At 34.9% G+C, this 14,344-nt stretch overlaps 1 protein-coding gene across 1 annotated transcript in view; it reads right to left on the minus strand.

Annotated features, from left to right (window-relative positions):
• LOC129225057 (histone-lysine N-methyltransferase MECOM-like) overlaps nucleotides 1-14,344 on the minus strand; it is a 204,105-nt gene that overhangs the window by 11,404 nt on the left and 178,357 nt on the right. Inside the window, exon 4 of the mRNA XM_054859603.1 lies at nucleotides 13,614-13,646. Within this exon, the coding sequence (XP_054715578.1) occupies nucleotides 13,614-13,646 (33 nt within the window). The remainder of the gene's footprint in view (nucleotides 1-13,613; nucleotides 13,647-14,344) is intronic.

Genomic DNA, 14,344 nt, shown 5'->3' on the forward strand with positions numbered 1-14,344 from the left:
GATTGTGGAGAAGCTGAAAACTAATGCTGCTTTGTACTGTTTCCTGTGAAAAAAATACTCTTTTCAGAGAACTATGGAAAAACATTTAAATTTTTGCTTATACCAAATACAGCATCCAAATACGCTTATAGTACTCTCGGTGAGCCGAATTTAACTGTGATATGTCAGATTAAGGAGAATAAAGGAATAATAAACATTTTTAGCCTCAGTTTTGGGACAAAGAATTCACTTAAAGATATATCTATAACGTGAAAATTCGATATTAATGAAATACAAATAACTGTAGCACGTAGTTGTTCCGATGCTTCTTAAAGCCTCTTACGTAAAAAAAAAGAAAAAAAATCATTAATTAGAGAGATGCCAGACAATTACCTTGCTCACTAGCAGTTCTAAAAACAGCTTATAGTTAATAATTATAGCACTACCATGTTCTCAAAAAAGAAGTTCAGATTCAATTGACGAATTCTAAAGTTTTGTGTATCTTTATAAAATAAAAAGCTTGATCGCAGTACATTATTTCAAGCATCTGAGTCGACGAAGATAATAATTCTTTAAAGTTTTTAAGTTATTACTTTCTTTTTTCCGTCTGATTTTTTTCAACATAATGTAACCAGTTGGCAAATTTTTATGGTTTGGGTATCTAAATGTTTATGAGGGGGAAGTGTTTCATTGCAGTGGAAAAAAATCTACTTAAGGAATACACCGGGAGGGGGGGGGTGATTACTTGTTGACGCGATCCCCGATTTTTCAGAAATCATTGATGATTCAAAAAGCATATAATAACTTCAGGTTCCTTCGCACCTTCGGAAACAGTTTGGTTTAATTGATACCAGTAATTGTGAGCCAATCTTCAATGGGCAGCGAATCAGATCTGTGGGAGATAATCATCGATAAGGTATCCTTAACAAATGATCAAAGCGAAGTAACTACTCTCACTTATGCAATAAAAGCAATTTTCATTTCAGAGCATCAACTAATACCACAGTTGTCACAAGCCGCTCGCAGCGAAGACTGTAATGAATTGCAACCACCGATAAAAATCTTCCCGAAGCTGCTGAAAATTACCAATCCCAGATTAAACAATCGTCCAAAGCATTTCAACAGCCGTCCGATGAGGGGATCACGAGAAAAAAAAAAAAAACTCGGCAAAGAATTACCAGAATGTAAGTATCCCTCATCAATCTCATTTGAAGAAACTTGGTAGGCTAAATGCAAAAGGAACATTCAATTCTGATAATTACATCCACACAAGGAGGTGTCTGTAATCATAGTGTAGTAAGTATGTGATAAGTGCGACGCTTTGTTTGATGTTCCCTGGAAGCAGCACCCTGTGTGGTCAATTTTCACACCTGCTCTTTATAATGATGGTAGGGCAATTGAGCGGAGATTGGATCCAAGTGAAAATTGAAATTCTATGGCTTTTTTTTGTGTTCATTTATTATGGGATACCGTCCATCTTCACGCACTAGACATACCGTGCGAAACTATACAGTCCCTAAAAAGGATAACATTAACATACCATTTTGACACCCATGTTAATGTTATTATGATGATCTTATGAATCATACCCTGCATACTTTTTTGACATCGTTTATCGGGTTTTCGTTTATGTTTTCTTTTTTTTTTTTCACTTTAAGTAGAATTCAGATTGATTATTATGCTATGTTTTACCAATAATTCATTCAGCTTTCAGTGTTATTGACGCTTTGAATTTTTTGTGGTGGCTTCAAGTACCAATTAACTCAAAAACAACTCAATACTAGGAGAATTTCAATCTTTAAACTTCGCAATTTTCAGAGTATCAATTTATCTTTGATTCACCATTGAAATAATGGTTCAGTAATGAAACAAGTACCATAATAAAATTAATGATGACAAATAAAAATGGAACTAGTTATTTTAGTTTCACCATACCACTTTTTCTCTATTATTACAATAAAATATAAACATGACTACAATTTCAAAAAAAATTTTAAACATTAACTTGCTTGGAAATTAACTCATTATGCTCAATGGTGTATATATTAACGAAGTCAGCTTTCATTCTTAAGAAAAGTCCAGTTAAAAGGTGCTAAAATTACCTTCAGTTCTGCAGTGGTAATTTACGTTTGAATGTGAAAAAGGGTAAAATAAGAATATGTTTAAAACATTATCGAATTTTAGCATCAAAAATCCGGATATTTTTTTTTTTTTTTGGATAATCAAAAAAGTGTTACTGTGTGGACTATAAATTGTATGCTTAATAAGTTTTGCCACATGAAGCCAATTAAATGCAATCACTTCATTTTGTTAATACTGTACACTAATTACTTGGTAAGATTAAATACGATACATGTAATTGTTTACTTTATATAGGGTGTGGGTATGCTTATGTTTGGAAAATATTGGGGAAAAAAATGGGAATTCCCATTAGGGTGGTTCAAAAATACATGTGAAAAATAAGTTTCTTCTAGATAACAGGACACCCCTCAATATTTTTAGACTTGAGGACAGTAATATACTGGAAGAATTTTAGCTTCCTATTTCAACCGAAAGAGGGTGCACAATAATAAACATCATAAGTATGGGGAGGGGGGTTAAAAATACATTGAGCTGTAAAAACAATGCTACATATTATAGCATTTACTAGTAATCTTTACTAATAATAAAGCTGAAAGTCTCTCTGTCCGGAGGATGTCTGGATGTCTGGATGTCTGTGACGAGCATAGCGCCTAAACCGTTCGGCCGATTTTCATGAAATTTGGCACAAAGTTAGTATGTAGCTTGGGGGTGTGCACCTCGAAGCGATTTTTCAAAAATTCCAATTTGTTCTTTTTCTATTCCAATTTTAAGCCCATTTTTCATATAAATTTGATAATATCGGGAAGAATGTGTTTATTTTTCTTCTTCTTTATCTTTACTAATAATAAACCTGGAAGTTTCTCTGTCTGGATCTCCCTCTGTCCGGATCTCTCTCTGTATGGATTTCTCTCTGTCAGTATCTCTGTGACGCGCATAGCGACTAGACCGTTCGACCGATTTTCATGAAATTTGGCACAAAATTAGTTTGTAGCATGGGGGTGTGCACCTCGAAACGATTTTTCGAAATTTCGATGTAGTTTTTTTCCTATTCCAATTTTAAGAACAAAATTATCATAAGATGGACGAGTAAATTACGAAATTATCATAACGTGGACCGTAACATGGGCACAAGCCAATTGGCAAGATACGAAATTATCATAACGTGGAACCGTAACATGGGTACAAGCCAATGGGAGAGAAAATTCGCCGCACAGGCGAACCAAAAGACCTTTCAATTTTTCTATTACGGGCAAAGCCGTGCGGGTACCGCTAGTATGTATATACATTGCAATAAAATAATTATTAACAAAAAAAAAAAAAACAGTTGAAGAAATTAAATGTTTCTAAATTTGTGGCATTTTCTATGATACGGCTAATGTTAAATGAATGGGTCATTGAGCACCCTCTTAAAATTAGAGTAAGAAGCTAAAACTTTTACAGCATAATACTATTAGTAAGTCTAAAAAAATTTGGGGGTGTCCTGGACTCTAGCTGAAAAAAAAGTTTTTTTGAACCACCCTAATGTCCATCCAAATTAACTTAGATTTCTTAATTTCTTCCAATGAACTAATTTTCCATCTACGTTTATGAATTAGAGATAAAATTCTAGGTACCTAAATTTATTAAAAAAAACTAAATGATTAATCTTTCCGTTTTGCATATTCATTAATCAAAACACAGCAGCACTATTTTGCCAGTATTTCCAATCGATATCAGCCATATCAAATGGAAGCAATCACCGTTTCAGACCACCCTTTAGTCATTTGTGGCACAGGTAAGCTATTGACGCGCCCCAAACGACATCAAATCTTCTTAGTTCAGTCCTTCTGGGAGGAACGAATCCATCAAAACATTCACGGATTATGGTCTTAATGTGGTTGACACTGGTAATAGGATCTGGACGGTCTTCCACAGCTTTTGCAAAGGTTTTGGGATTGATTGTTGCACAAGCATTAAATTTCGTTTAGAGGGAAGGATTAATTTTCGTAGAAAGGATTGTATATCATGTGGTTTTTGTTTCTGTTGATGCTTTTCTCTGATGTTTTTAAGAGGTTGACTAAGAGGATGCTAAATAAGTATTGTTAGATGATATGCTTGGATGATATAAGAGCAGTTGGTTGATATGAACTGACAAAATAAGAAAATTTGCAACAAACACCTGCCTGACCAAAACAAGACGACGAAGAAATTCGAATTGTCACAGACACTGATGCTCATTTAGATTTCAATCTTAATTGAAGAAAAATATAGTAAATGTATATTTACAATACACAAGTTGAATAAATAAACGTTTGAAGCATACGAAGTACCCCCTACACAGGGGCGGACTGGGTCCCGCAAGAAGACGCCAACCTTGACCTCCAAAGGGCGCAAAAAAAAAAAAAAAATTGTAAGGGAAAAAATAATAAATTTAAAAAAAAAAGAAAAAGAAGAAAAAAAACGAGAAAAAAAAAGAGAAGTGAAGTCGAACCGGTTTGTTAGTGCAAAAAATAAATAAATAAATAAATAAAATTAAATAAATAAATAAATAAATAAAATAACTAAATAAATAAGGAAGTTGCACCAAAAAAATTTTTTTTTTGGGGGATGTTCAGGCTTGCGGGCACGTATGCGGGAGGCCCCGTAGATACAATTCTTTAAGTATTAAAAATTAAGCAATACATATTTTGATCTTTAATTAATGTATCTTAGTTTTAATAAGCTTTGATCTCTTCAGTGTCCATTCCATCTTTAATACTCATTGATTATGAAAACAGCGCTCACAGTAGCTCTTAGTATTCATCTTCAAATCACCCGGGGAGTCGAGACCAGTTAAGGTTCAATAATCGCTCCACCCAAAGAGAAAGAACCTGATTCAACTTCGTCGTCTCATTTATCATTTTATTCAGGGTTTTATAATGGGCATTCTTCCAGCTCAATCTCGACGAGTAATTGGAAAATACGGGAGGTGCGCGTCGCTTTTCATTATTTTATTCTGAAGGAATGGTGCCATTTAATTGAGCATTAATCGGAAGGAGGGCAATCGGTGGACGAATGGAACTCGCCTCGACGAACTGATTCCTAAATGAATGACCATCGAAAGTATGCAGCGTAAAAATTGATGTTTTTAAAATCTCGCTGTCGTTCGGTGATAGTCACACAGGTCTTTGGACGAGGATGGGACTGTACCATGTACCGTCGCCAAAGGTGGATCCAGAAAATTTTCAAGGATGGGCTGGTTGATTTTTAACTGACCCCTTACTACGTTTTTATACGAGGGCAAATCAAAAACTCTTTGCGCCTTTTTTTTAAAGCCAAAATACGGCTGTGAGTACAAAGTGAACATATACATACCCAGGAGTGATCGTTCCTTGAACCGTACCAGCCGTATCTGCCTTTTGCTCCGATGAGCGGAGCTGCTATCAGTCATTTAAGATGACGGTTGTTCTTCAGACGTCTACAGCTAATGAGCAGCGAAGTGTTATTCGTTTTGTATGGAGCAAGGGTCAAAAGCCCATAGCAATTCACAGGGAAATGCACGTGCAGTCCAGACCTTCCCCTTAGTGATTTTTACGATTTCAGTCCACTGAAGAAGTTTCTAGCAGGACAGAAACCAAGAACGCGGTCCGACGGTGATTCCACAGGAAGCCAGAAGAATTCTACCACAGGGGGATCTCTAATTTAGTGCTGCGATAGGACAAATGTCTGAACCGGTATGGTGACTGTGTGGAGAAATAATGTAAGGTACGCAGTACGCTACGTATATTTGTAAATACCTGTATGTACCTGTTTTCGGTGAATAAAAAATAGGCGCAAAGACTTTTTGATTTACCTTCGTACATGCTTCATTTTTATCCAAAGTATTCTTATCCAAAACCACCAAAATATAGAGATTTAGCCAAGGAGGTCCCCAAAATTATCCCTTTCCTTTTCCGTTGAAAGAGGTATTCTAGAATTGCGTTTTGGAACTTCAATTTCGTAATTAATCAGAGGCAATGTTTCGAAGCATCTTCTCCCCAACATCCTCAAATGTCGTCTAAAATTTTGCTCTTTGAAACTTCAGTTTTGAAATTGCAAACTCATTTTCCTAACTTCGCTAAAGATCATTGAAAATTGCCTGTTTGAAATTTCTATTCCGAAAAAGTACCGGAAAGGAGATTCAAACCAATTCCTTTTCTTACCGCCATCCAAAAGGGTCTACACGGCACACTATTTTAGAACTTCAATGCGGAAAAATTGCCGGTATAGGTTTCTCAAGGGAAGGGCGATCGTCCCTATCTCCCCTCACTTGTATCCGTCCTTGTGACCATCGCCAGTCTAAAACAGTTTTTCCCCATCATAGCCAAGGGTGGATCCAGCTGCTGATTTCGGACGGGGTCATTATTAAAGTGACCCTCTCCGAAACCAGAAGCTGGATCCACCCTTGATGATAGTGATCGTGCAAATCGAAATTGATGGTGTCATAAGCAGGGTTCGGCAAATCCCGGGGGCCAAGTCACCCGGGTAAATGAAAAACACAGCTACTATAGTGTGGGCAAACCTAACCTGAAAGCATTGTGAAGACTACGAAGACCCTAATCACTGCATTACGACGCTGCTAGGTAAGGTTTGCCCCAACTACAGCTCTTTCAAAACAAGAGAAAACAACAAACTATATGAGGATGAGTTCAGACAAAAGGAAGCGTTACATAGGAGGCAGTGAGAAGCAAAGGGATGTAAGTGGACATTTTCAAGTTTTGAGTAAAACGCGTTTAAAGTTATGGTTCTAGATAGGCTTTCATCGAAAGGTTTTTCTAAATCATGCTGAGCAGCAACTACCATCATCATAGCAGCAACTACCAGGACTACTAGAACTATATCTTGCTCCAAAGCAGAGGAGAGGCTCACCTACCATTTGTACTAGCTATCTCCAAATTTTTAATTTTCGTACTTAATTGTACATACCTTTGTTTATCACTTCCTTATATAAATATTAGGACAGTCAGAGAAAGTGGTAAGTAATGATCAGTCAGAAGTATAATTAATTACTTGTCATCAGAAAAAAGCTTTGAATAATGAATTTCAATTAATGAGCAATTAATAATGTTTTCCTCACATTCAAAATAAATGTTAATCATTACAGATTTCCTGAAGGACATATTATTAAGAAAGAGAATGCTTAAGAATTAAGCATTAAAAAATTTAGGCTGTGTTGCAATGGACTACTAAATGTGCAAAAATAAAGCTTAGGATATAAAATGGGAGAGATTTTTCACCACACAAGGCAAAAAAAAAAATTGTTTTGAAGTATTTAATCAACTGATAGTTTGACTTTTTTAACATCTGAGCTCATGAAATAAAATAATAGTTCGAACTGAATGCTTAAATTTCACTATTAATCAAAATCTCTAGTATGGTATAATTAAAATTTAATTTCTAAAATTTATTCGATGTGGTAGAAAACAGTTAAAACTTTTTGTAATACTACTTTATAATAAAAATATTTCTACTCTTCTAAAACATATTTTTATTTTCACCTTAAGCAAACTTTTGCATGACATTTAATATCTAATATCTCTCTTTTGAAAAAAAATGAACGCTATTTATTTGTTCTTTTAGACTTTAAGGAAGAGTTAGGCCAGTAAAAAGCCTTTAATAATCGATGGAAAAAAATAATTTAATAGAATATAGAAAATTACTTTGTTTTACGTATCAGCATATGAGATTTAGTACATTTACTATCTGCTAAAACTCTAGGCTGATCTATGTACTCATTTATAGAGAAAAACAACGATTTTAATGGCGACATTCTTTTAAGAGAAATAATTTTTGATAAGGATGAATATGTTTATTTAAACATGAACTTAAATTATACTACCCAGTAAGAGTCAAGCATTTGTCACACTTATGCACACCGACATTCCCCCCCCCCTCAAATCTAATAGTTGATACAAACGCAAGACTTACTTGTACTCTAATACAATTTGTGCTACACATGATTTTTCCAATTTGCAGCGGCTATGGCTCGACACTTCCAAAAAACCTTGGTCTCTGTCCTCACTTCATTAAGAATAAATTTTGCAAACTGAACAACTTTCACCTTAATTCAGTTTGAGGCTGACCCCAATGCTTATTTGATGGATTTTTCTTCCACTTTTTTTTTTTTTTTTTGTTTCTTCACTTCAATTTCTGATTGCATCAAAAGGCGTTAAATGAATCTTTCGGAATTTAATGGAACGTTGAAACAGAAGAAATAAATGATCCTTGCTATTAAATTGCTTTTTAATTAGATCGCAGGTTGGCACCTTTGGGAAGTTGATTTGAGAACTTTTACTCGTGTTTTCATTTTATTTTTTTCCACTTTCACACAACGACTGGTTTCCGTTTGCTTCGTGCGTTTTCCGAACATAAAAAAAAGAGCAGTTTCAGTCAGGAAATATTTAATTGCATAAGTAAAGTAAGAAATAACAACATCAAAAAGCACAAATTACAGATTACTGCAGACACGTGTTTCGGCGTTACAAGGAATGCCTTTTTCAATGCAAAAAGTAATGAGCTTATGGAGGAAAAGACATCCGACAGAAGTGAAAAAATTCGACGTCCGAAAACATCCAACGCCGATTTTTGTCGGATGGCTTTTCATCGATAAGCTCATTTCTTTTGCATTGAAAAAGGCGTTCCTTGTAACGCCGAAACACGTCTCTGCAGTAATCTGCAATGTGTGATTTTAACGTTGTTATTTCTTACTTTACTTTTCAGCACAAAGGTATTTATTTATCTTAGTTAATTGCATATTATTGTGTGAAATCTCGTATCAACGAGTTTCAAGGGACCGCCAATTTTGTTTGTTGTAACGGGCATTTCGTTATAATGGAGTTCAACCAATGTAATGGAAATTAAATTTGAACTGAAAATTTATTTCGTTTAAACGGATAGTTCGTTGTGTTGGTATTCGTTGTAACGGAATTTCACTGTATTTGAATTCTTTTCCATTGAAAAGGGAACTGGTTGCGATGTGAGAAAAATTATCGCCGGTTCGTCTAAAATATCGTGAGTATTAGAAAAATGTCTATCTAAAAAAATGTGCGATTCATGATTACGTATAAATAGTAAATTAGTGAATAAACTCACGTTTTACAACTTCATACAACTCCTCGCTCCTCAGAAAAAAAAAAAAAAAACATTCCGCACTTAATTCAGAAGAATATAATGTCCTTGCTGCGTCCCGAACTTAAATTTTTGGGAGGGAAGAAATTCTAAATTTGCCGAATGGAACTCCAAATTTTACCGAATGAGAATTATTTCAGAGGTCACTCCCGTGACCTCCCATCGCTGCGTCCCTGGTCTTATAATCCGCAAAGAATGAGTTAAAAGTTGCAGATGAAGTTAACTTTGATCATAAGTTCAAAATACAGTAGAACCCCGATAATTCGGATTAATTGGGATCCGACCTAATCCGGAATATCGAAAATTCGGATTATCCGGAGAGTTAAAAAAATAAAATATACCACTTACTGAAAATCATCTTTACATGAAACTACAGATAAACAGTAAACATGTTAACTTTATTATAAAGTCTGTAATCTTTATAATAACAAAGTAATCGAGGAAAAAAATTGATTCAAAAGTTGCACTGCTAAGAAAAGGTAACTCAATGAACGACATAACACGGTCTTGCCCGTGGGAGGGTTAAATAAATTAATGTTATGGAAATTTGACTATCGCTCCTCAAATTAAAAAAAAAAAAAGTCGATCAAATCGATCGATCCGGACTAACTAGGTCCGAATTTCCGGCGTTTTACTGTATGTGCATATTTCAATTCTTTTTAACTCTAAGGTTCCAAAGAAGATGCAACCACCTGATCATCGCTTCCCCCTCCATCTGTTTTTCTTTTCCTCTTTATAAATACGATAATCTTGAATACCTCTGTCGCCAGAAAAAGGGTTGTGTTCAGAGAAGACAGGTCCCGAACGTTGACAGATCACCGAAGCGATCCAGTTACAACAACTTTCCCTTCGCTCCAGATTGAGTGTCAATGGACTTGGGCTGCACGAGGAACGGTTACAAGCTTCTATGTGTCATCGGCCCCACCCTTAACTCGACTCAATGACTCAAGGATTACGCGCGAAGATTGCCCAAAAGATAAGCTCTTCTCTTTTTGGACTCTTCTTGGTTTTCAAGGACGTTGACTTGGATGGCACTCACTACCTACTTCCTTGAACCTTTCTTTTTTTTATTCTCCTCTCTCTCAATCTCAGTCTTCTTTCCCCTCCCGAATCTTAGTTTCTGCTCCATGGCCTTTTTGTGTGTTTGGTAGGTAGTTGGTCATGTGTGTTTCACGACCTTCAATTCGATACACTTTGAGCGCTAATAATGGGAAAAGGGGGCTAAAGATTATGAATGGAGTACGTGCTACTTGTTGGCAATTGCATCATATTGTAGAAGAATAGCTCCATTCTAAGTTAAGGCTAGAACTGGAATATTAAAACTTCATTTCGAGTTCTGAAACGTGTTTTCTTTAAAAAAAGAATGGTCAGGAAAAGGGGGATAAATTTGTTTTGTAAACGCAGATAAATGGACGGCATGGAACTGCTGATTTATCATGAAATAGTCTTAAATTTAGAAATGTTTTTTCTTTGTTATATTCTCGTTCATCTTCACCTTCACGATCTATTTTTTCCCATGAAATTTTGCTTCCATTTTTTTTTATTTGTTTTGATGCAGATTGCAGCTGGAGTAAATATCAGGGGTGTCCATCGCACCACCAAGTTCAATGGCGCAAATCCCCTCCCCCCATTTTTCTCAGCCCTCTTTTTTTTTATCTCTATTTTTTTTAAATTTTTTTTTTAAATATTATTTATTTATTTTTAACTAGTGAAAATACCCGGCGTTGCCTGGGTTAGTGATAATTAAGAGAAAAAATCGTTACTTGCTTTTGTTTTCTGTTTTAAGTGAAAGAAATTAAAACATCTTTTTGACGTGATTAAAAATCGAGTTTCTTCCTTACCCATAAAACTAAAATAGCAATAAGTATAAAGAACAAAATAGTATTGATTTAGAAACGAAAGCACTATATTTAAGCATATACAAATTTCCAAAACATGAAATTAATCTTCTCATGTTTAAAAAGATTAATCTGTTGATACTTTTTTTTTTTAACATGGAGTCTAAAACCTTCTCTGTATGGCTAATGAAGTACGAAGTGATTTAAAAAAAGTAGCTGCGCTCGTAATCCCCTTATACTTGCTTTAGCTATTTTGGGAAATTTCAAACATTGTGGGCTCTTGGTGCGATTTTACCGAATTTGCGAGAGTCGTTTTGGGGTACCTTCGATGATTCTCCCCCCTTCTTTCCTTCCTTTGTTAAACGATATGATATTAATTTTCGTTACAGAGATATCGTCTCCAGATTCTGAGATACTTTTGGTCACCATAAAATGGCGCTAAACAGTTTCATCCGAAATGTTTCCAAAATAAGTAGTAAAATTTGGCGATTGTTTGACATTGTGCAAAAAGGAAAATTAATGAAAGTTTTTGTGCTGTTTATGGATTTGCCTAATTTAGTTGCTGGATTATTTAACACAATAAAAGAAGTCTTTTGAAAATTCTTTGATTGGCGATATTTTGTTCACATGGTGAAAGCTGAGAAACATTATGATGTAGTCTTCGGCTTCAAAAACAGCGACGTTGAAAAAACTGCCAAATGCATCAGCTACGGAAATCTTTCTGCAAAAATTTTGGCGATCTGCTGGTTGATTGGATAATGAGTAAGCGTTCAATCAGCATAAATAATAATAAAAACCATTAATTACATTAAAGTTCCGTTTAAGTGGAAAATGATCAGCCAAATCATGTATTATTTGCTAATCTTGTGCAAAAATCTTACTTCAAGATTTGACTTGAGAAAAGCCTTAGAACAGTCACGAAAAGCAAAGATAGTCAACAATACAACAATTGCCGCTATCGACAGGGAGTTGAGATGATACACTAAATACTGTATTGAGTTGAGGAAAGCCTTCGAACATGGAACTAAAAAGCTCATAACTCGTTTTTTATTCTACTTAGAAATTTCGAACAGGTGCCATCTTCAGCAGAAAAATCAGAGCTTTCGATGGACATATAATGTAAATATGTGCAAGTATTTTTTCATCCCAATATTAGAGAATTTATACAAAAATTGTGTTTTATTGCCCCCCTAAGGGGGTTTTGCCCCCCATAACGCGACGAAAACTACACTATGTGTTATTCTGATGCATAAGCTATATTATTGTAAAGTTTTATGAAAATCCGTTCAGTAGTTTTTGCGTGAAAGAGTAACAAACATCCATACATCCATACAGACAAACTTTCGCATATATAATAGTAGTAAGATTATTATTGCTATTATTTTATTAGAAAAGTTCCGTGCTATGTCAATGACATACACACACACACACTAAATAAATAAATGAAATGAAATATAAACAGAATGAAATAAAATAAATAATTTAAGTTAAAAACAAGTCAATAAATAAATCTAAATAAATAAATTTTAAAAATTAAAAACTCCCCCCCCCCCCTCTCAAAAATTTTGATGGCGCAACTTGCGCCATAGTCCCCCCCCCCCCCCCCCTGTGGGTACCCCTGGTAAATATAGTATCAGTTTGTTTACTTTTCTCTTCTCTTATCTGTCAAATGATTCAGTGCTTATTAAATTGAAAGTATTTTTTAAATAAATTTATCAATAACAGTGATAGATGGCGTACCATAATGACTAACTATCATTTAAATCTTGTGAATTTCAAAGATTCATGTGCTACATTGGGACTTGATAGTGGACTGTCTAAAAATTCGAGAAACCCGAAGGAAAGTGCCCTCAAAACCAAAAAGAGATTTTTTCCGGAAGATCAAGTGAGTTTGTTTCCCAGGGGAGCCAACTTACAGCATGGTGCAGGCTGCGCCATTGAAATTTTTAGGGGGAGGAGTGTTTTAAGGGGTATTTTTCTCTTTTTTTGGGGGGGGGGGAGCTTCCGATTTGGAAGTGGGTCCTCATCGTGTTATTGGAGGGGAGGTGTCTTAGGGTGATGGGCACCCCTGTATTTCCAATCCTTTTTCTTCGCTGCTCGTTGAAAGATGCTACAAGTAGAAAGTTACTTATTATTTTTAAAAAATACTCCTCTTTTATCGCTAATACTTTATTTGTATCTATTCTTTTTAAAAATGTTCAACATAATCTAATCTTTTATGTACTTTTATTTACTCCTTAAGCTAGTTTTCAGCTACTTTCCCTTTTAAGCGAAGTAATTAAAAAAGAGCTTTAACTTCCTTAGTACTAAATTAAAATTATGATTTCAAGATTTTGGTGTTTGAAATTTCGTTTTCAAATGATACAACTTCTCCTCTGCAGGGCTTCAATTATTATTTAAAGAAGTTCATATAATTACATTGCACGGGAAGACATCGATCATATGAGTTTTAGATACATGAACAGGATATGAAAGATATTTTAAAGCTTATATAATTATATTAACAGTAGAATTGAGTTGCACCCAATATCATACTACTGTCAACCTGCAAGAATTCAACCACCTGTTTTGCAAGGGTCTTCTATCAACCATGTTTCCTGAACTCCTGAAGGTCCGAACTGCCTCAAGTTACTGTATACTCTTTTTCTCAACTTTTTGCCTCGTGAACTTTTTTAGGATCAATTGTTTCTTTTAATTGAAAAGAATATGGAATGTTCCGTTGTGATGGATGAATTTTGCACGACAGTTCACTGCCCCCTCCACTCCCCCTCCATCCGAATCAAAACGGGGAAAAGATTCATAAAGCGTTTCTATAACTTTTGCAATTATATTTAACACCTACTATAACGACTTTCTGAAAAGGTTCTTACGATAGTGTCTCAGCTATAATTATTTTTACTGTTTAGATGCTGGATCGGATATTTTATAAAGACTCTTCCGTTCATAAGTACATGAAAATAAGTACAGTAAAAAAGGAAAACTGTTGCATACACGCAAAATTTTTTAATATTGTGTTGGTCTCTCGGACAATTGGCTCTTGAATTCTATAAAACTTAGGAATGTCGCCAAAGCTATTTTGGATATTTTTGGATTATCTACTCTTTTCATGGACAAGACAGCCCCAAGTATATTAGATGAGCGGTACAGTTATTTAGAGTGCCTTAATAACTGTACAGTTAACCTTGTCGGTTAATTTTAGGTCTAACTTTTTCAGCATATTCGACTTAAAATAATAAAAAAAAAGGCTCAGTGTTGCACTCTTCTGACAAGATAAGTTTTCTGCTGTTTATTCCACAAAAAAAATAAAAAAAATAAATAAG

Source organism: Uloborus diversus, chromosome 6 (genome assembly GCF_026930045.1).
Source record: "Uloborus diversus isolate 005 chromosome 6, Udiv.v.3.1, whole genome shotgun sequence".
Classification (NCBI taxonomy): domain Eukaryota; kingdom Metazoa; phylum Arthropoda; class Arachnida; order Araneae; family Uloboridae; genus Uloborus; species Uloborus diversus.